This window comes from Tripterygium wilfordii, chromosome 6 (assembly GCF_013401445.1).
Source record: "Tripterygium wilfordii isolate XIE 37 chromosome 6, ASM1340144v1, whole genome shotgun sequence".
NCBI classification, from domain to species: Eukaryota; Viridiplantae; Streptophyta; class Magnoliopsida; order Celastrales; family Celastraceae; genus Tripterygium; species Tripterygium wilfordii.
Genome location: NC_052237.1, coordinates 11,814,522 through 11,836,815, shown reverse-complemented (window position 1 = coordinate 11,836,815; position 22,294 = coordinate 11,814,522). Strand labels below are relative to the sequence as shown.

General features: G+C 38.1%; 4 protein-coding genes across 5 annotated transcripts; 1 reads left to right on the top strand and 3 right to left on the bottom strand.

The window, feature by feature from the left end:
• Nucleotide 1: 1 nt before the first annotated feature.
• LOC120001018 (zinc-finger homeodomain protein 5) lies at nucleotides 2-1,118 on the bottom strand. Its single transcript, XM_038849232.1, has one exon. It carries the CDS (start codon nucleotides 952-954, stop codon nucleotides 184-186), a length of 771 nt encoding a protein of 256 aa, XP_038705160.1. The 5' UTR covers nucleotides 955-1,118; the 3' UTR covers nucleotides 2-183.
• A 3,001-nt stretch (nucleotides 1,119-4,119) lies between these two features.
• On the bottom strand, nucleotides 4,120-9,098 carry LOC119999722 (DNA-3-methyladenine glycosylase 1-like). 2 transcript variants are annotated; one of them, XM_038847440.1, is made up of 3 exons: nucleotides 7,853-9,098; nucleotides 6,706-6,755; nucleotides 4,120-4,590 (listed from the first exon to the last, which is right to left on the bottom strand). In XM_038847440.1, exons 1-2 carry the CDS (start codon nucleotides 8,941-8,943, stop codon nucleotides 6,713-6,715), a joined length of 1,134 nt encoding a protein of 377 aa, XP_038703368.1. In that variant the 5' UTR covers nucleotides 8,944-9,098; the 3' UTR covers nucleotides 4,120-4,590; nucleotides 6,706-6,712. The 2 variants fall into 2 exon arrangements, with proteins under 2 accessions (XP_038703368.1, XP_038703369.1); XM_038847441.1 differs by lacking the exon at nucleotides 6,706-6,755 and having other exon boundaries at nucleotides 7,853-9,097.
• Nucleotides 9,099-10,193: 1,095 nt separating this feature from the next.
• LOC119999717 (sugar transporter ERD6-like 6) lies at nucleotides 10,194-16,138 on the top strand. The gene is made up of 18 exons (XM_038847435.1): nucleotides 10,194-10,701; nucleotides 10,954-11,016; nucleotides 11,106-11,195; nucleotides 11,301-11,360; nucleotides 11,443-11,508; nucleotides 11,595-11,660; nucleotides 11,784-11,859; nucleotides 13,190-13,254; nucleotides 13,363-13,455; nucleotides 13,591-13,671; nucleotides 13,780-13,864; nucleotides 14,065-14,111; nucleotides 14,210-14,272; nucleotides 14,388-14,447; nucleotides 14,577-14,642; nucleotides 14,758-14,817; nucleotides 15,422-15,536; nucleotides 15,800-16,138. Exons 1-18 carry the CDS (start codon nucleotides 10,510-10,512, stop codon nucleotides 15,910-15,912), a joined length of 1,461 nt encoding a protein of 486 aa, XP_038703363.1. The 5' UTR covers nucleotides 10,194-10,509; the 3' UTR covers nucleotides 15,913-16,138.
• A 1,904-nt stretch (nucleotides 16,139-18,042) lies between these two features.
• On the bottom strand, nucleotides 18,043-18,688 carry LOC119999720 (protein RADIALIS-like 3). The gene is made up of 2 exons (XM_038847438.1): nucleotides 18,332-18,688; nucleotides 18,043-18,207 (listed from the first exon to the last, which is right to left on the bottom strand). Exons 1-2 carry the CDS (start codon nucleotides 18,649-18,651, stop codon nucleotides 18,183-18,185), a joined length of 345 nt encoding a protein of 114 aa, XP_038703366.1. The 5' UTR covers nucleotides 18,652-18,688; the 3' UTR covers nucleotides 18,043-18,182.
• Nucleotides 18,689-22,294: the final 3,606 nt, after the last annotated feature.

Sequence of the window (22,294 nt, the reverse complement as noted above, 5' to 3'; positions counted from 1 at the left end):
TCACACAAGGAAAAAAAAACAATAAAATTGGAGCAGCAAACAATAATATCTATCATCTTAAACCACCATCAAGAACAACCAAGAACAAGCTAGGAGACAATGCAAAATCCTCTCTCTGTACATGCATTACCTTCTCCTGCATCAAATTCCGCCACCCAATCTTTCCAACAAGCAAAATCAACTCTAAATATGGTCCTTTGATTCTTCCCGATCTAACGGCTCTGGAGTTTCCTTCTTGACATTGTTCTTATTATTGTGCATCCAAACCTTGAAAACCTGCCTCTTCACTTCAGCTTCAGCGCAAAACCTGTCCACTTCCTCCTCAACTTGCTTTGAGATCCTCCACTCGATCTTCTCCGCAAACTCAAACATCCTCTCCTTCTGCTCCTGCGTAAACTTGGTCCGGAACCGCTTCTTCGACAACATATAAGGCGGCGGAGCCCCCATTCCCTCCACATTAGAATGAAACGCATTGAGATCCTCGCTCGAGGACTCATTCCCACCAAATCCGACGTTCATGGATTGAATTGGATTTGCGTGGGTATACTTTTGATGGTGCAGTACGGTAGGTGATGTCAATGGAGCGGGTAATTGCAAGCTCGGGACCACACATCTTCTCGAGCTGGCGCTGAACTGGCTTGACTCGCCATCAACTTCTTTGCGGTGGAAGTTGCGGTGACAATCGCAAGCCGCACACTTCAAGGCTTCGATTGTACCTTCCTCTCCACCAGGCATGAACTCACCACACCCATCGAACACATTCCCTCCCACGTTGGCTGCGTGGTTGCGGAGACATTCTCTGTACCTAACAAGAGAGGTTTTGGAGTTGGATCCGCTCGTTAAACTGGGTTTAGGCGCTCGATCTGGCTTTGGTGAAGTGTAACTAAGAACTTGGTTTCCTTCTCTTCTTGCTTGTGCTCTCAAATCATTGATTTCTTGCCCATTCAACTCCATTATTAGAACTTAAATTAACCACTCTCCCCAAAACCCTAAAGAGTCCAAGAAGACACGATAAGGTTGCAGATAGATTTGCAAGATCAACAAAAAAAACTAAAAAAGATGTAAGTAGTACTGCAAAAAAGAAAGGAGATTGAGGTTGAAAATGGGACAAAACTCAGTCTCAGGAGTGATGAGAGAGAGAGAGAGAGAAAGAGGAAGGGGAGGAGGGGGGGGGGGTGGGGGTTGCTCAGGAGCGGCTGTGGCAAAGCAAGCTTTAGTGCACAACCATTGAAGCTAGCCCTAATTAGTGTGAGAGAGAGAGAGTATTGGTGCTTCAGTGGTACCAACAAGAGACAGGTTGGTTGCTTGTGGTGAAGCCGGGGATGAGTAAGATAAGCACGAGAGAGTGAGAGACTACTTTGGTGATAACCAAGTTGTTATCTCTCTGATTTAGAACGTAAAAAATCTTGTTTGAGTTTGAGAATAAATTCTAAATTGACGCCACTATTTTTAAATGATTTGTGTTAAAACTCGACCTAACTAATTTTTCGGAGAGGTTTACGTGTGCCCAACCCGACCCGAGTTTAGACCTAGTATGGGTTTGCGCTTGCCTAAAGAGGATGATGAATGAGATTTAGAGTGTGGGGCAGTCACTTTCTTCTTCTGTACAAAAACAACCGACAACGTCATGTTCATCCCTCTCCCACGCCCTGCAACAAAAAAGGGACCCACACTGAAGTCCCCATCTTCATTATTGCTTGTTTCTATTTCAGTATTTCTTATCTCTTTATCATCCCCAACCTCAACTTGACCCCCCTCTCTCTAAAAATGACCAAACACCATATTATGCCTTCTCCTTACTACCCCTTGATAAGACCTTCTTGCTTTTTCCACCCCAGGAATTTTTATTTTTTATTTTTAAACCGAGAACAACTCAGTAGTTGTACAGTTCATTCATCCCAAACTCAAGTTGGGATAGACATGCATAAACCCGTCTAACAATTAGGCCGAGATCCAGTCAACTTAGAATCGAACTCGTGACCTCGAATGAGATTGAGAGATACGACTAACTAAATTATTGCCAAATGGTTCCAGCGGAGGATTCCCTTCCACTATACAAAACAAAAACACCTATTAATTTAAACTCTTTTTTATCTGTGCTCCCACAGTGATAGTTTTGTCGTGTAGCAAAGGAAGGATCAATAGATGATGATGAACTGCAAAGCAGCAATGGAAGCAGGGCTAATGTAATGTAAAATGGGCAGCTAGCCGTCTGCCAAGACCCTCTGCAACACACCACGCTTGCACCCAAGCAAGCAATATGCAAACGAATCCATGTCTCCTTTTTTAGCTCTTTTTTTCGCCTTTCTGTGATGCAATATTGGCTTTACTTGCCCGTCTCTCTTTCCAACTGTCTTTGCTGCTGCTTTGGTAATTGTTTGCTCTACTGTTCATGTTCCTGCACTCTATATATATATATATATATATTCGCCTCATCCAATAGAATTCCTGTTTGCTCCACTGTTCATGTTTCTGCACTTTACACATACACATATACATACACACATATATATATATATATTCGCCTCATCCAATAGAATTCCTGTTTGCTCTACTGTTCATGTTTCTGCACTCTATACATACATATATACATATACATACATACATACAGTACATATAGCCTCATCCAATAGAATTCTGACTACCAGAATCTGGTTCAGGACCTTTTGTGCTATGTCTTTGCATGTGTGTGTATACACTGACTATAAAGCTCAAGTGCTTAGCAGAAACATAATATTAGCATATATATATAGTTTACATAATCCTTCTACTGTCTAATTTGAATTTGTTAGTGTCTCCTTAGCAAATAAGTGTTACGTACGTACAAGAACAATTTTATAATTTGATATTAAAATCTAAAAAACTCTAAACCTAATTAAGTCTCATTTGACTTTTGCTGATGCCTACAATTAACAATTATTAATCAACAATTTTAGTTAAAATTAATGAGAGAAACTGCGCACTAGTTAAATCATCGGATCTATTCGATAATCAACAAATCGCGCAGACCCATACAAACATACGAAAAAAGAATTCATTTGTGTGCTCATGTCTCGGGTTGGACTCCTTTAGTAAATTAGCCAGATTTGAAGAGAAATAATTTTACATTCAAAGATTAATTGCATTATTTTTTTTATTGCAAAGTCTTCACGAAGAAAATAAAACTCGAATAATATTTTATTGCAAGCATAATTTCGAAAAGATTAATTTCTAGAATTTCAGCTAACTCAATCGTTATTTACATAAAATTATTAATTAATGGAAATGGAATTGTTAAACAGACGTATTATTATATTAATGAATTAATATAATTAATAATATTGATTTTGTCATTCGTTCAGGTGACCTTGGGGTATGGGGTTCCGTTGGGACGATGTTAATCATGACACGTGTCGCCCTATTGTGGGGTTTTCATCAAATTGCTTACCACTGTCAGTGCCATAGGCCCATAGGGGCGGTGGTAGCTACTGGGTCCACTAGTTAACTGTAGTGATAAGGGCCCATAGGCCTTGATTTCTTCGAGATTGAAAGGTTAATAACGGCCCAAATACATATCATTCCGTCATTGATCATAAATTCAGTGCATGGTCACAAGGTTATTGCTCGAGAACCTTTTGAGTTGATATATAGACATCCGATATGAACCTAAACCCAACGTGTTCACCACAAGAGCGTTGCTCTCATTAAAAATCGAATTTAGAGGGATGGCCTGCGCGTTGCTCTCATTAAAAATCGAATTTAGAGGGATGGCCTGCAGCTCTAGCATTATTCATGACCCCAAACGACGACGTATTTTTGTTGTCTAATTGCATTGTCATTACTTACCTTCATTTTGCCTCTAATGAAGCTTTATCCTTGGCTGCCTATCTTGTCCATTGACAATGCCTCTGTCTCCCCTCCAGACATTGTCCTCAATCCCCAATTGACCAACCATAGAAGCAATTTCAGAGATAACGACGCCCAGTTTCAAAGAATGGCTAGAAAAGCCCAATATCCCTGTTGCAAAGTCCAGGGCAAAAAGTCCAAAAACTACATAACTAAACTCACAAATCCCAGCTTCAGACTCGACCTAAATTTTTTCCATCAGATGGGTATGTTTTCCAAAACCACAGCAACAACAAACCGATAAATTGATCTTAGGTTTAGAAATCTTTGCATAGATTTGATTTCCATTCGGATATTACAGCAGTGAGCATATAAACCCATCTCAAGACTGATTTGAGTTTGGGAGTGCAGTTCACATTGCACAGCACATTTTCAAAAACTCAAATTGAGAACCACAACAGACAAAGGTGAAAGCATTGTACCTTTGCATTCTATAATGTCCTATAAGAGGCTATTGACAAGGTAAGATTAAAACTTCTTAAAATGAAAAGCAGAAATTCAGCAGTCTTGTCCACTACATTTGACTAGATAAGAAGCGAAACACTCATCTCCACCAATTGCCCAAGTTTTCAGCTACTAAAAGTTTGCATGAGTACCTCCACAGCTTTGCTTTGTGACCAATCCCACTTAATGCACAGAATGCCGAATGGATGCAATTGCCAGATCCATCTTAGAACCTGTCATTGAGGTGCCCAATTACAGGCCCTGATCACATGGCACAATAAAAGAGAAAAATGTTATCACAAGCACAAATCCAGAGTGGGTTTATACACAAATCAGGAAACAGGGACAACACTAAGTAATGCATATTTGCTGCAAATCTGATAGAAATGTGCCTTCAACTGCATTTCAAATTAATCTACTAGAGAAAACAAGGACACAAATGTCATGTGATGTAACAGATATCCAAAATGCCACATTAGACTCGTGCAGATAAGATAATCTCAATCCTAGGTCATATGGCAGCGTATTTTCTGCATTAAATATAGGTGATATGAAACACGGATTATATGCACAAGCTAAAAGCACACAAACAGAGTTAATTGGCTCATGTCCAACGCAAGTTTTAAAAAAAAAAATTATCATAGTTTTCATCAAACCCTGTATTCCAAATGATGTTGGGACAGCCTACATAAATCCACATGAGAAATTCGTGCTGAACTGTGAAAAGAACGAATAAAATCATACATGCAGTCAAACTGCATGCAAAAAACCAGAGATTCTAATACATATTTAAATCTTGTTGAGTCATAATTTGAATGGCATAATCATGAACTCATAAGAGACACATGATGGGGGACAAAACCCCCCTCCCCCCACCCCCCCCACACAAAAAATGATGAAGTGACACAGCTCAGATTCCCCTTGTTGCTTCAGTCCATGTCTACTTTGAGCCTCCACTCTAGATCAAAATTTCTAATTATAACAAGGATGCATGGATTCAAGCCCTTACCAGTCACCAAAGGGGTCACAATGAACAATTGCAACTAGAACACCAAATGAACTAATAGGACAATTTCACAAGTTATGCTCATAATTGAGAAACGCGGCCACAAAAATACACATGATTGTGTTCGATTGAAATAGAGAGAATATTTACGTATGCTTAAACGAGATAAATGAAACAACACAAACTAACAGAAACAGTCCATTGTTAACAACCAAATAAGATAATCTGGAGGTAAGTTCTTAAGCCTCGCAAGGTTTTAAGTTTTAACTAGAAAAAACCCCTTACCCTCCAAGTTCTACTGCTCCCATTCATTCGGTAGCAGTTGGAGCCTTGGAGGAGCTCACAGTTTTAACTTTAAGTACCAACTCCCAATTATCCTTTTTCTCGCTATTTGCGTTAATACTAGGGTACATATTTACGTTTGCATGTACTTATAAATAACATATATGCTCGTATGTACAAATGTTGGCTGCCTGAACACTTAGGTCATTAGTTGTTACATTTCATAGTTTATTGATTTTCATCAATCTCAATCCACCAGATAATAATTCCCTTTCCCAAAAAGAAGAAGGAAGAACCTAATACTGATTAACAACAGTGTTCTATTCATTCTCCTGTCCTCATCTTTAAGTGTAAGGACTGACGACTGACGAGGTAGTCTTCGAAGTGCTTACTAATTTCCATAAGCACGCGGGCAAATGGGCCTTTGCATCTTCAGTTGTGTCAAAAAGGTTAGTTCTGGGCGGTCCATCCAGTTAGTTCAGATATCACTGCTGGATGCCCGTGTGGTTATTCGGCTACGTACCCCCGTGTCCAGTGTCCACTATCAACTTATTTCCTACCTAATATGCTTAGGAAAAACTTATACAGCCAATACCAACCATTACTCAGGCCTAAATTGTATTTCTGTGATCCTCTAAATGTAAAGGTTCTCACAGATTGGGTTGCCTGATATTTACTCTTTCTACCAATGTTTGCGCATTTTCTTATTTCTCAAAAGACATTTTCTTATTCCACAAATGCAATATCACATGCTGAGGCATGTTCATGAGTTGACAAGCAGGCCATTATTCTCTTTTAAACTCATGTAAATGATCTTTGATGGTGATGATTAGTTTGGGAAACAACAAAAACACGTTAGCAACCAGAAGCATGCATTAAAAGATTACGTTCAGTATGATACTATGATCAAAGAATGCAAATTTAAAATTAATTTTGCAGCACCATCAATCTCATTTCTGATGACTGTCAAGCCACACTGTGCACAGCCCCTATGGTGCAAAGTGAAAAAAGAAGACAACCACAATTTACTATCTTCAAATAAGGAACCAAAAGAAACTTGGAATAAAATGACAACACAGAGGACATACAGAATCTTCAGGGGTCAAGGCACTCAAGCAGCTCCACGGACGTACAGTAACTGAATAGCATAAAACATAAAATTTGAAATCAATTAAAGTGCTTCAGGAAGAGTCACCTGAAGCCTGAACAAACAAAATTTGCAGCCTAAATAACCAGTTGTGTGAAATGAAAACTGAAAAGTATCAAGCAATCAGTTGTTTTACTTTTAGATTATTAATCACATCAATGAACCTCCATCTGCTCTAAGTAATACCCTTGCAGCCTTGCCCATGAAAATGTCCAACGTAGAATCCAAAATTCAACAACCTAGCTCTTTCCCTTCTTCAATCTCTTATCTTTCAATGGGAAGCTGACCAGGCATTCTTCCAGGTGTCTATTTCTTTTCCAGACTGCACATGGTTAGAAACTTAGATCAATCATGCATCTGCTACCACAAGCCAACAAATACTTGTCTTCCATAGTATCCATACTACTTCCACCAAAAGTAATGGATCAATTATCCAATCTTTCTTTTCCCTAAGATCCCATGTCAAATTTATCCTGCATTCCTGCCCAATATGCATGGGAGAAACCCCCCCCCCCCCTTCTTCTCCCTGTTCAATTTCTTCTCATGCAATATCACATGTTGACAATAATGAAACAACAGGCTACACTATCAAGGATGAATGGAACATACGTGTCCAAGAATCAGAATATTTGTTTGGGGAACAATAGCAATGGTTCTACAACCAGCAGCGTGCATCCAATCCAATAATTAGGTGAACTGGTGAAGTTTAGTCCATCATCTTAAAATAAAGCATACTCAAACTGTTGCAGCAGCATCACCAACTCTTATTCCGAAAGACTAATCATTTCAAGCCACACTCCGCATGTACCCCACGTTTCAAGAAGGCCAACTAGGATTTACTTTCACCAAATCAATAACCTAGATATTTGAAATCAAGTAACAAAAACTGGGGTTCAAGCACCCATACATCTTCATGGGGCGCTCAGGAACTGAATACCGTACAAAAGGCGCTAAACAAGTGAAATTTTCATGTTAAACAGCAAGGAGCTAACCAACTATATGCAATGAAAAATAATCAAACACGTTAGACATGGATGAGGCAGGCCAAATACAGCCAAAGGCAGTGCTAAAAGTGGGGAGGATTGTACCCAAGGTTGAGAATGCTATTAATTGGATCAATAAGCTGCGGTTGCTGCTGCTCATCCTGCTGTTGTAATTGCATACCAGCACCTGCTGCTACTGCAACAGTGCTTGAAGGAGCACCTTTTGCTTCTACCAACCGCCAAAGGTAGCACGACGCCACTGACCGGTATGGCCTCCATTTCTCGCACAACTGGTCCATCTGGGACGGCCGCGGCAACTCCTCCAAATTGTTCAGCAACTGCACTCCCTTACGCACTCCGAGGTCATTGATAGGAAGCACATCCGGTCTATGCAAAGAGAAAATCATAAACATATGAACAGACCAAGAACCAATTCCATTCACCATCGTAAGCATTGTAAAGAGCGACTTGTCATCCATATTTAAAATCGCCGAGTCCGATAATATCCCATTCTTGTACTTCTTAGCAAGATCGTAAAGATAACTGGCTTTCCGGCCTGAGACTCCGATTTGACGGAGCTGCTGTGGTGTCAAAGCGAGAACAGTATCGGGTAAGACCCCGGCCTCGCCACCGCATAGAGCAATGAAACGAATGTAGATCGAATTCCCAGCCTTGAACGCGAGTTGCTGATAGAGAATACTTCGAGTTAGGGCAAGAAAAGGAGTGTGGAAGGTTTCGAAAGTCGGAGGCGGATGGATATCAATGAGAGAAGCAAGCAACGGATCTGCGTCTCTCAGATGACGGATAGCGATTTCAACTTCGCCCCCGCAAGACAACGATCTCGCAGCAATTCTTGAGACAACAATAGCTCGCGGCGTGTTCGTTTTGACTTTGGAGGCTCTTGATGTCGGCTTACTAGTGGTTGTTCCAGCGGTTGAATTATCCGAGGAATTGGGCTCCCCGGTGGTTTCCGGAGATAGTTTTCGAATTTTTCGAGGACGTAGGGGGATTTTGGAAGGAGGAGGAGCGGTCCGCGGAGGAACATTAGCTAGTTCGGGGGAGGTTTGCGTTTGGGGACAGGCAGCTGAGTCATGATGAGGCTGTATTGGTGACTGTAACAGTGGCTGCGGTTGAGTTTGTTGCAGAGTTTGCGAATGAGTGTGGGCGTGCGTCTGGGTCTGGATTTGTTCGCCCATCAGCGATCGGTGGTGGTTGACTCGACTAATGGTGACGGAAGAGCCGGCAACGGTGGCTCAATCAGCGGAGAAAAAGGGAGGCATCGAGGGTTTGGCGAACTGACTGGTTTTGGAAAGGCAACTTTGTAAATATTTACATGTTGAAACGTTACTTCACATTAGATTTGATACGTAATTAATTGATGATTCGGATTAATTTAAATTTCTAACAATAACTTAATTCAAATTAGAGTGTGAATTTATAAATCGAACAAGATAAAATTTTTATATTTAAATTCATATTTTAGAGATATAAATTATATTCAAAGTTAATTTAATTCCAAACAAAACAATTTGAACATTCGGACAAAACAAATTTTTACCACTCCTACCTATCTACCTCCCACGTAACTCATCGAAGTGCGATTTTTTTCTCTAACGAGTTAGGTCCAACTCAGGGGGCTAATGTGGGCCTAAAGATCAATACTGAAGCCCATGTTTCGCTAGTCCAAAGGCCATTGTCGTTATGAGTGGTAGGTCTAGAATACTGGGCCCGTTTACATTTCAAATGCAGCCACTATGGATCGGTACTCACCATGAAATATTTGTTTATCCACGAATTTTAGTGCATAATTATTTCCCAATGCTCAGAGCATCCATAATTGTGTTATATTTAACATTATTAATAACACTTTTTGGATAAATATAGTGCTATACCATCACAATAGATATAATGAAGCGTATTTCAAGTACTTGAAATATTACTTGAAAATTTAGTTGTGGAAAAATGATACTTGAGAGTTGAAGTATATATATAGTTGATGAATAGTGAAGAGAGAGATGAAGAAAATGAAAAGAGAGGTGATGAAAATGAAGAGAGAAGATAAAAAGGAAGAGAGATATGAAAATGAAGAGAGAGAAAATAGAAAAAATGAATATAAAGTGTTAGAATTTATGGAGTGTTGATGAATAGTGTTTATTATGGGTCTCATTCATCCAATTAAATTGTGCCACATAGGAGAGAGGAGAAGAAAAAGAATGATTTTGAAGTGTTATTATATTACTATTACTGTGGATGCTCTCATAACCCACTGTCAATCGGCAACCAAATCTCATGAACAGGGTTCCAATACCCCCTTCCCTCTTCGTTTCAAAAAAAATCTTATGAACAGTTTTTGCGAATTATAAACCAAATGTTCAAAACACAAGGCCCCCTGAAGAAGACAAAAATCTTTCTCAGTTCAGTACTGACTAAACATTAGGATAGGTACATGAACAGGCTGTATTTTCATTGCCAGATTGGACAAAGCAAGGCTTATATATAATTGTTTGCTTTGCTATTTTAACAAAACGCGTCACCATTATCATTATTAGTTTGATTTGATCCACGAGTTCAACGTGACGTGGTCAGTGAGATGGGAGCGGGATCTGGGACCATGCCAGCCGTTAGGAAAAAATCACTCAGCACCAACGTCGCTCGCCTTCCGCAGCGCTCATTTATGTTTTAACATTCTCTCTGAGGCATTTTATCGAACAGATACATAAAAAACCGAGCGGTTAACGAGAGGGATCGGGGGATAGGGAGCGATGAGTTTCAGGGATGATTCAGATGATGGAAGGGATATGCGGAAGCCTTTCCTACATACAGGGAGCTGGTACAGGATGAGTTCAAGGCAGTCGAGCATGATGGGCTCGTCGCAGGCAATTCGAGAGAGCTCCATATCTGTTGTGGCGTGTGTTTTGATTGTGGCTTTGGGTCCTATTCAGTTTGGATTCACGGTGAGGATTTTATATCTCAGAAATTTTTTTCTTTTAATAATTGCTTCTGTCTCGTAGCTAACCAATCTGAGAAGAACATCATATGAATGGAACTGATCGTCTACCGAAGTTTTACATGGATGCTGGTCTTGTTAAATCAATTCATTGTATATATAGTTGGGTTTTTTTGCATCTTGTGGAACCAAAGGACAAGAAAAAGAGAATTTCTAATTGATTTTCGCATTTGTTTCTAATTTTAATTTCTTGTTACAGTGTGGTTATTCCTCTCCCACCCAAACTGCAATCACTAAGGATCTTAATCTCACGGTTTCTGAGGTGCTAACTTTCCATTTTCCATTCTTGAACTCTTTCCATCTTTATTGTTTGGAGTTTAATTTCATTTCTAACCCAGTTACTTGCTTTAGTATTCTTTGTTTGGTTCCTTATCGAATGTGGGTGCCATGGTTGGGGCCATAGCCAGCGGTCAGATTTCTGAGTATATTGGGCGAAAAGGGGTAGGCTCTAGTAATCAACTCCCTTTTAGGCATCAAGTTATGCTTAAGGACTCTTTCTTCTTTTGCTTTGGATCACTGGTTTTTACTGGCCTGTATTGATTGCAGTCTTTAATGATTGCTGCCATTCCCAATATTATAGGGTGGCTTGCTATCTCTTTTTCCAGGGTGAGTCTTACCATTAATTAGTGCTTTATGCAGAATGCTGCTTAAGCATCTTGCCTTATGATTCAGTTCAATGCTGTACTAGGATTCTTCTTTTCTCTACATGGGAAGGTTGTTGGAAGGATTTGGTGTAGGAATCATCTCGTACACGGTAACATTGTGTTTCAATCTTGGTGTTCTAGTATACAACTTATATTGGGATGTTATTGACTGCTCTTTGTTGATGATCTGGTTTAGGTTCCTGTTTATATCGCTGAGATTGCACCTCAAAATATGAGAGGAGCCTTGGGCTCAGTGAATCAGGTTGCTGTGTTTGATTGCTTATATTGCTAATGTCATAGTGTGTTATTATTGTCATTTGTCAATTTGTACTTTTGGGAAACTTCAATAACTTCCCATGTTAATTTTTGACATTTTGTGCTGTAGCTTTCTGTCACAATTGGAATAATGTTGGCTTATCTGCTGGGACTTTTTGTTCAATGGAGAATACTTGCAGTTCTGGGTAAATCCTTTTTAAGATTTTCTTTGGCAGCCACATAACTTGTTCACAAAAACCATTTCTTGTTCTCTGCCTACCCCAGCCCCTTCCCACTTCCCATTCCAGGGACTCCTGCTTAGAGGAAGAAAGCAAGCTGAAGCTTGTCAAATTTTGAACGCTTTGCACACTTACGTTTTTCTTATATGAGCATGGCAAGCAAAGCTTTCTTACATGAGGCTGGCAATTTATAGATTTAGTTTCCTGGGCTAGTTCTTCAAAAGTTGCGAATTGCAATACGTAGAGTAGCAATGAAGCTTTTTTCTTTGGTCTTTTGAATGTCTGTTTGCTTGTCAAGGGAATAATACATATTTAGGGTTTTAGGATCCTATTCAGGTTAGGATTAGGTAGTAGTTTGAATTGGATTGAAAGGACCAATGTCTTTTCAGACTGTTCCTGGTATTGGGAACAGCATCCATAAGCAGTGCTTTTACGCAATTAGGATTTTGGATTAGACTTTAGGATTGTTTATGATTTGAAGAGCTGGAAATTTAGTTTAATGGAGTGGAAATCAGATCCAAAAAGCATATGGATTTGTATGTTATCAATTCATACTTAAGGTAAAAAAACAGCATAAGAAGATATAGATTTCATGGCATCAAATTTCAAATTGTTTGCATGGCACAATCTTACAGCATTATTGCTGGAATGATCTCAAATACTTTATTTTCTGCATTAGAAAGTTTATATTACATGTATATTTATAATTATTTGCACTCCCAAAAGGCATTATTGCTGGAATGATCTCAAATACTTTATTTTCTGCATTAGAAAGTTTATATTACATGTATATTTATAATTATTTGCAATCCCAAAAGAAAACGAATGATATTCCACATTTGATTGTGACACTTCAAATATAACCAAGTTATTTGCAACTAAATCATTAATAAGACTTGTGGACTAATATGAAAATCACTAGAAATTCCTGCTAAAAATATTAAAATGGAATGTCATGAATAGACCATTAACTATGCGCTCATAAGGATAACTTAAGAAAATAGAAGGCTTAGTAAGTTCCAAGTAGAATGTACAGCATCTTCAGTTTGGACTTCAAGTTTCTGTGAGTTTTGAATTTGCCTTATTCTCCCTCCTCCTTCGCTGTCTTGTATCTGCAATGCATCATCTATTTTCTTACATGTATATACAAGTACAAAAACTATTTTCTTTCTGCTTTACCCCTTTTATTTAAGAAAACTTCTGAGGTATTAGGCCTTTAATTTTTCTTGCTCAATTGGAAAAAACATTAGAAGTAGCATTTCTGAATGATAGAGGTTTTCCACCTCTTATTTTGCAGGAATATTACCATGTACGGTTTTGATACCAGGCCTGTTTTTCATCCCAGAATCTCCTCGGTGGCTAGTAAGCTTAATCAAGTTACTACTTATGTTGCTATGGTTTTTTATCCTGGTAACCCATAGTTAGATATGTTGATATGGCTTGTTGATGCAAGGTTATTCTTGAATTTAGGCAAAAATGGGGATGACGGAAGATTTTGAAACTTCTTTGCAAGTTCTCCGTGGTTTTGATGCTGATATTTCTATTGAAGTAAATGAAATTAAGGTAATAAAACTGAGTAGACATTTTTTTTGGCACAAGGACACCATGTCCACCAGTATTAATGTTACTAAAATTTGATAGTTTTATCCTTGTATGGAGTCACCAATTTGAATTAATTTCCTCTACCTTGCACTGCAGAGATCTGTAGCATCAACAAGCAAAAGAACCACTATACGTTTTGCAGAACTGAAACGGAGGAGATATTGGTTTCCTCTGATGGTAGCAATAATTTTTTTGCAGTTTTGATTTTCATTTTTTCTTCTGTTGCTTCTAACTTGTTGATAAGACAACATAAGCTATTTGTTTATTGCAAACAATGTGGCTCAGATTGGAATCGGGTTGCTAATGCTGCAACAGCTCAGTGGAATTAACGGTGTTCTGTTCTATTCCAGTACGATTTTTGAAGCTGCTGGTGTGTACAAGCTAATTGTCACCTGCAATTTCAGCATTTTACATTTTTTTCTCTAAATGGGGGGTTATGCATCCCCCCCCCCCCCCCCACATTTTTTCTTAGAAGAGAATCTGACACCAGAAATGAGATAAATCTGCAATTTATTCTGCTCTTCATTGTTAAAGTTAAATGGTCCCTTTTTTCCCTGTCATGTTGAACAGGGATCTCTTCTAGTAATGTGGCCACATTTGGAGTTGGTGCTATTCAGGTACCTTTGTCAAACATCTTGGGAATTGTAAACCCTCCTTGGCACAAGATGAATGTTTGAGTCAGTCATAATATAATTTAGACCTTTATGCTATTTAGGTCATTGCCACAGGAGTAGCAACATGGTTGGTGGACAAGACTGGCCGTAGGCTTCTTCTTATAGTGAGTTTAATTGAAACAATTACTCATCAGTCAGTCAATAACTATTTGATTTGGAGAATAAGAGATAGTATGATATACATACCTCTAAGATGATACATTATCTTATTTGTTGCAGGTCTCTTCTTCTGGGATGACTTTTAGCCTCCTGATTGTTGCCATAGCATTCTATATAAAGGTAGCACATGATGAATTTTGCAGACAAATACTTCTTCAAAAATCAGGATTAGCCCCGAGAAGATTCCGTTGTTTTGCTTGTAGGGTGTTTCTCCAAAAAATTTCCCTCATTATTGTTAATTGATTACAGGGTTTCACATCAGTTGATTCAAGTCTTTATAGCATATTGGGCATCATATCAGTAGTCGGGGTTGTGGTATGTCCTCATTTTGAATACGATTTGTTCTGGCATGTTACATCTTTGTTGCTTAATTTTTGGATATTAACCCATATGACTCGGTTGCTATTGCCTGCCTTGTTCTTTCTTTCAGGGAATGGTAATTTCTTTCTCACTTGGACTTGGACCCATTCCTTGGCTTATAATGTCCGAGGTACCTATAGTTTATTACTTTGTAACATTTTAAATTGCCTGGCCTGGTAGTATCCTTCCTATGGAACTTTTTGATCTTAATAGGTAGGCATTGTTTCAGTGACGCTCGTTGGTAATTGTCCGTTTCCCTTCAGACCAGCATACCCTGTTCATCGCCAAAATTTTGCTTCAGTGTTCATTTTCTTACATGGAAAGGGTTAAAGGGAAAAGTACAGAACTAAAATGCCAACTAGCCAAGCTTCCATCCCTAAAGAACTTTAATATTTATTAAGTCTATCGACTTCTACTTTTCAACTAGCTTGAATTGTTATAAAAACGACCAACACTGACTGTTTCTTTACAACTAGCTGGGATTGTTATTAAAAAAAGAAGGGGAAGGGGTTTGGGTAGTTAATTTGTCTACTTGTTTCTCTAATCAAGTTTTAGTTGAATGCTTCCTGAGATTAATTTGTATGTTCTGTGCCTCAAGTACTAAATTATCTTAGAACATAAAACTGGTTTGTTATGGACAAGATTCACAAGGCTTCTGGCATGGTTCAGTTATTCTTTACTACATCGTCCCTAAAGATTAGGCATTGCTTATAGTTATTAATACATCAATGCAGATTCTTCCTGTCAATATCAAGGGTCTTGCAGGAAGCATAGCAACGCTTGCCAATTGGTTCATTTCATGGGTGGTTACAATGACTGCAAATTTGCTCTTGGATTGGAGTTCTGGAGGTGCCACCTCTCTCTCTCTCCCTCTCATGCATATGTGAAATGGATTGTTGTACTTGCAACACCTTGAGATAATTGCCAATGAACATATTCACCAATAGAACTCTCTCCCTCTCTCATGCATATGTGAAATGGACTGTACTTACAACGTATTCATCGATAAATTAGTCGACGAGTTTGGACAAAGGATAGAGCAATCTGCATTTACTTTTATAATTGTTTCTTTACTAATGCTCAAGTGTTTCTCACTGGAACTCCTCCAACAGGAACCTTTACCATCTACATGATTGTGAGTGCTTTCACGGTGGCATTTGTGACGATATGGGTTCCAGAGACGAAAGGAAGAACTTTGGAAGAGATTCAATTTTCCTTCAGATGATTTTTTTTTGGGTTCGTTTTGAGTTTTATGGAAGTATATATAGAAGAGGCTAATCTCTGCGTTTATTATTTGTAATTATTCGGCAAAAACTGTGTCATTGTATCGCTACACAACTCCATGTTTCATATCTTCATAAATATGTATTTTATTGTAGACAAGAACATGCCGGTGTACCTTGTTGTTCATCGAATTGAAAATGATAAAGATTCTAGCAGTTGGTGTCTTAGTTATCCCAGCAACTGATGAGTTAGACGCACATGATCCAAGTGAATTTGTGAGCTTCACATGATGCACATGAAATACTGGGTATACAATTTATTTAGTGTACATTAACACTGCGGAATGGCTGCCCAATTTATTTAGCATACATTAACATTGCGGGTCGAGCCGTTATCCGGTCACTAGTTCCATAATTCCATTTGCCATTGGGGTTCAACCGTTCAAGAGAGACATCAAAGGAGTTTATGAGCAAGGTCCATTAAAAGCCCATTGTGAGTTATTTTATAATGGACTTGATGGGCAGTCCATGAGAAGCCCATTGTGTTTCTCATTAACATGGGAATTTGTTGTCACTACCTTTCGGGTGTGTATTGGAAAAATTCATAGGTCTACACAATATTCCGCAAATTACGCATGCCGAAGAAATCACTCAATTTAGGCTAAGAGTTGAAGCCCATTCTAAATTTAGAGCATCTGCATCAGTTTCTCTTAACAGATTCCCTCACTTTCCCCTATTTTACAGATTCCCTATCCAATCAACACTGCATCAGATTACATATCATATTCTCTATTGCATTAAAATAATATTTATTTCTCTTTCCTTTATTTATTCTATTCATATAAATTACTTCTATTTAAAATAATAAATTAATTACATTTAAAACAATATATTAATTAAAATAATAAATTAATGTTATTAAAAATTAGAGAAAAAAATTGAGGAGAGAGAAAGAAGAGAGAGAAAAAGTGAGGAGAGATAGAGGAGAGAGAAAGGAGTGAAAAAGTGAGGAGAGGAGAGAGAAAGAGATGAGTGATGAGAGAGAAAGAAGAGAGAGAAAGAAAGGAGTGAGGAGAGAGAGAGGAGAGAGTGAGGAGTGAGAAAGAAGAGAGAGAAAGAGGAGAGAGAAAGAAGAGAGAGAGAGAGAAAGTGAGGAGTGAGAAAGAAGAGAGAGAAAGGAGTCAAAATGTGAGGAGAGGAGAGAGAAATAGATGAGAGAGAAAGAAGAGAGGGAAAGAAAGGAGTGAGGAGAGAGAGAAAAAGTGAGGAGAGAGTGAGGAGAGAGAAAGAGTGAGGAGAGAGAGAGGAGTGAGAAAGAGAGTAGTGAAGAGAGAGAGGAGGGAAAAAATGAGGAGAGAGGAGAAAGTAAAGTAGTAAAAAATGTTATTTTATGTTTAGGGAAGTGAATAATGGTTCTCTAGATGTAGGGAACTACTGTTCATATTCTGTAAAATAGGGAACCTCTAGGTAATCTGATGCAGAGCTCTATTTTGACAAAATCTCTATAATCTTTCCCTATTTTACAGACAGATTCATGTTTAGGTAATCTGATATGGATGCTCTTATATAGTTGTCAAAATCACTCACAATTAGTGATGAGTGATTTTGTTTCAATAAATTATTCAACCTTCCCTTTTTATCTTATTGTGTCACATTAAGTGCCCAAGTGGGGGGCCCCCTTTCTTCTTCAACGTTTACTTAATCAACATTTATGAGTTTTTCAAATCTGAAGCACGTTTATTGATCACATATTTACTTAAATTGCTAATTTATTAATCTAATCATAGCTTATTTATTTCAATATTCATCAATTGTTTCTTTTGAGGTAACATAAAGTTTTGATATATACATGTGGCTATTCTCACATGCGGACGTCAGTAAACAATAAGGTTTACGGAATCCATTGTTTCACATAGATCAAAAATTGTTAATAATCAAGTCATACGGTCCCCACTATTTCAGTCGTTTGATGTGGACATCCGTATACAGACGTCCGCATGTGAGAATGGTTGTAAATATATATATATATTTGGAATAATTACACATTGGTGAGTTCTATGAATTTAGATACCATATATGTCATTTGTCATAATGGATATATATGAGGAAAAGTATATGACAAAACAAAACACATCTCCAACATTTATATATTTCTCAATGCAACATTGGCTTTTGAATCAAAATTGAAAGGAGATGGATGGACAACTTTTTAATTTGAAATTGAAGGATAATTATTATTCTTCTTCCTATATATGGATTCTGTTTTCATCCTTCATTGCAGCCTCAGATCCTTCATCCTACACCATGCAAAAAATACCGAATCATCCTTTATCAAAATTTTGTCTAACACAAACACAAACACAAACAGACACACACATGTATATATGTGTATATATATATATATATAGCTAGTGCATGTACCTTTGTTCCTCAGCAATGTAGTTGTGAGCTTTCTTGGTGGTGACTCCAGCAGAAGTTGATATGTAATTTGGCAAGGGGATTTTGCCAGCCTCAATAAGGTTCACATCTTCAACAAGCAAGTCATAATGCTTCTTGATTTCCTCCACGGATTTGTCCCCAACATACCTAGCCAAGTTCTCCCAACGATCCGGTGTCTCCTTGTCGTAGATCGCCAAACCATTCTCGAACAGCTTGTTCTGCTTCTTTGTCCAACCCCCCTCTGAGCCCATAATAAAAAAAGCTATGAAGAAGAAGAATAAGAAGTAGTTCTTATTGTTCATGTGGTTTGTGCAAAGAGAGTGGCAATTTAGGGGTCTTTATATAGCGGAGAAGAGGGGTTGTGGTGGGGTGGGTGGGATTGTGTTTGTTGTTGCTTTCATTTACAAAAAGTCTAATTATTGGTTTAACTTTCCATTATAAGGTAAAGGTATAGGGTTTTAGGGGCTTGTGGGGGGGGGGGGAAATATGCTCTATTTCAAGAAATTATGATGGTTGTGTGTATTAATTGTGTGATATACTTACAAAAATTGCTTTGTTTTAGTCACATGAGGTGTGTGTTATGGCTCGCTAATCGACATGATTAGTAACAGATTTGATAAGAAAACCAATGACATTAGCCGGTGAATGAATTAAACGTTTCAATTAGGGACTCAAGTTTGAATTGAACTTACGTGACCACAACCGACATATTGATTATACATAATAATTACTACTTCACGCGTTCTTTCCTTAGCACAACACAATATGCATTAATACGTTTCTATATACCTAAATTTGATTTATATTTATTGCTAATGGCAAACAAATTCATAATTATATCATAATTGCTGTTCATGTTTGAATTCAATAGGAATTGAACTCACAATCTACAATATGAAGGCACGCTCTTAATCATTAGGTTAAGAGTTTAAACTAAATGATTTTAGGGGGCTAAACATAAAAAACAAAATTTAAAAAAAAAAAAGATTTCAGTGTGCACATGACAAGTGGATGTATGTGGGTCCAAATCCTTAAAAACATGGGGTTAACGTTCACGGGTGCGCCCGTGCGGGTGCGGCCCAACAAATCTTCGCGTCGGGACTCGGAGTTCAAACGTTTTCTCGCTTTCAGGCAATTTTAGTGCCGTTGTGATCAAATCTCAAACGTTAGTCGCTTGCTCTAATTTCGACAACAATCCAAAGCCCACTTACCTGTCTAGCTTACCTGTCTAGCTGGTTCCAAACCCGTACAGTTTTTGTACTCAAATGTGTTTTTGTCTACCTATAATTAACTCGTCAAGGTTCGTCTTCTTTAACCATTTGTGCCATACAATGAAAACTAGTTTCTTCTCCCTTTTGAGTGTAAACAAGAACTCTTGCATGGCACTAGATTGATATTTAGAGGGTGGAATAAGAATGAGATGATGACGAAAATCAATCCAAACTAGTATGAACTGGACAAAGTCGCGCGGGCTAATATAGGTTGGCCCAAAACAGACAAAACATTATTAGTGCGCAGGGACATACTGTTACATTAGCTCATACACACTGTCTCACCCAGCTCACACTCGTTCAATTACGAACCAAATGTCTGGTTATGTCTACTAGGGATAAACCTTCTTAAGCAACATATATACAATGATTAATTCGACATAAAAAAAAACACAATGCTTAATTAAGACTAAGACCAAGGAGCATAGAAATTATAAGAACAAACATTCAAACAAAGTATGCAAATTAGATCTATGTACCTGGTTCTGTCATCCTGCTTGATTTTGATGTAGCTTTAACAATCTACATAACCAAGTTTGAGGGGAAAAAAATAGTGTTAATTAATGGGTAAAACAACAGATAAGTAGTGTGTGGCTCAGATGAAGCAAATAGAAAGAAGAGTAGCAGACATGCATGTACTAGATCATGATCGATCTTTTGTTCTTTTCTTTCTTTCTTGACAATCCACATAGCATTAGAATCCTTATCATCCACGTCCACTCCAGCTAGATATATATATATCGATTAACTCTCAGTACTCTTTCGATGCCTTTCCTATCAATTTCACAACCTTCATGTTCATGACCATCTTTGTTTTTTTGTTTCCTTTCCAAGTTGAAGCTTGCTGTCCATATGGATTCTTCAAACTAAGATCCAATTAGACCAGCAGATACTGAATCTGACTACACCACCTGATTTGAATGGAGAATCCAACACTAAATGAAAAAAAAAATGTAAAAGCTATTGATGCGGACTTCCTCACAACAAATTAACTAAAGAAACCCTAGACGGTTGGCCGAGTTGGTTTATAGTATTTCATGCAAATTCATGGGTCGTAGGTTTGAAACCTCTCTTCAACACTTTGGGACCAAACCCTTGATAAAATGCCAGCGACTTACTTTGATCTGTGTAGGGAATTTCTGAGAGTGCGGTGCATGGGTTTACTCCATCGAATTGGGTCCAAAAGGACCTTGGAGAGGTTCCCACAATATAAAAAGAAAAAAAAAAAGAAGAAGAAGAGAATTTTATCAAGGGTTTGGTCCCAAAGTGTTGCCGTTTGAGCATCTGACATGAGCTTAAACTCAAACCATCAGGCCTACACGTACAAAAATCTCCCACCTAACGACATGATAAGTTGAGCCAAATACCATAAGATTGCTTCCAATGGGAATCAACCTCAAGACTTTCCGAGTCTATACAGATTGGTTCGAGAGAGATTCACTACTAGAGTATTACAATAATTATCACCAAACCTTTTCTTCAAGGAGGCCTAGATTACCTCGAATAACAGACAAAAAGTACTGATTTGATCGCCCCATCACGATCGAACACAAAGTTTCCCCGATGATAAGAATGCCTTCATGTTCAATTTGACTTGCCAGACAATAGGACCACCCAGTCTCCCTTGAACCAAAAGTAGCTGTAAATTTGTGATGATCATTGGTTGAATATGGCCTTTTAGGCTATGATATGATACGAAAGGGGCGTGATACATACAATTGACATATCTATCTATTTGGAATCCTTATCATTCCTTCATTCCAGTAATATAAAGTCGTTTCTGTATGTATATATAGAACAAAGGAAAATTCTGAGGCGAAGAATCCCTTACTTTATTTAAATTGCGGGATCCGTCTAACATCATTGTAAAATCTCGCACCTAAGAAGTCACATATGTATATATTCTTGTTCTTTTTATGAGGTCCCTCCTCGCTCCTCGCAACTTGGATTGGGCTTGCATATTCATCAAGAACCTATATATAGAAACATGAATTCACATCACTTTCCTTTCTCTTGAAAAAACATGTTGTGGAATATATGAGGAAAGAGACTGAAAAAAGTGCCAGTTTTCAGATGAACTGAAGTACAGAACCAATCCATACACACCTTTTCATTTTCTCATACCGGAAATTTTCTTTGAGGGGCTGGGCCTTATTTCTTTTAAATGGACCCCCCAAGTTCAGCCACTATTCCACTAGCACTGTTGTTCTAGGTTGGGCCCAACTCAGGTCAAATAAATGGACCTTTTTTTTTCTTTGTATGCTGGGTCTACTCCGATTTTAGTTGTGGACTTGGGCTGGGCCAATAAGGTCCATCATCAAAACCCAACAAGATGCCATATGAAGCTGTGCAATTACTATAGGGTAATGCAATTTTTGGTTACTGAAAGAGTTGGCCAGCTACAATGTCTTACCGAATATTTAAGAGTATGTCTGGAAATTGTTTTGGTTTTTTGGTTTCAAAAATTGATTTTAAGATTAGATTGTGAAAACAATTTTAAGAAATAAAACTGAAAACAAAATTTATTTGGCAGAGGATTTTGCACGGAGAAAAAGAACAGAGGAAAGAGAAAACATGAAAGAATTTTACAAAACATCAAAAAACAGTTTTGGTTTTTTAGTTTTTGAAAACCAAAAACAGTTTTCTGTTTCACAAAATAATTTCTGAAAACGCC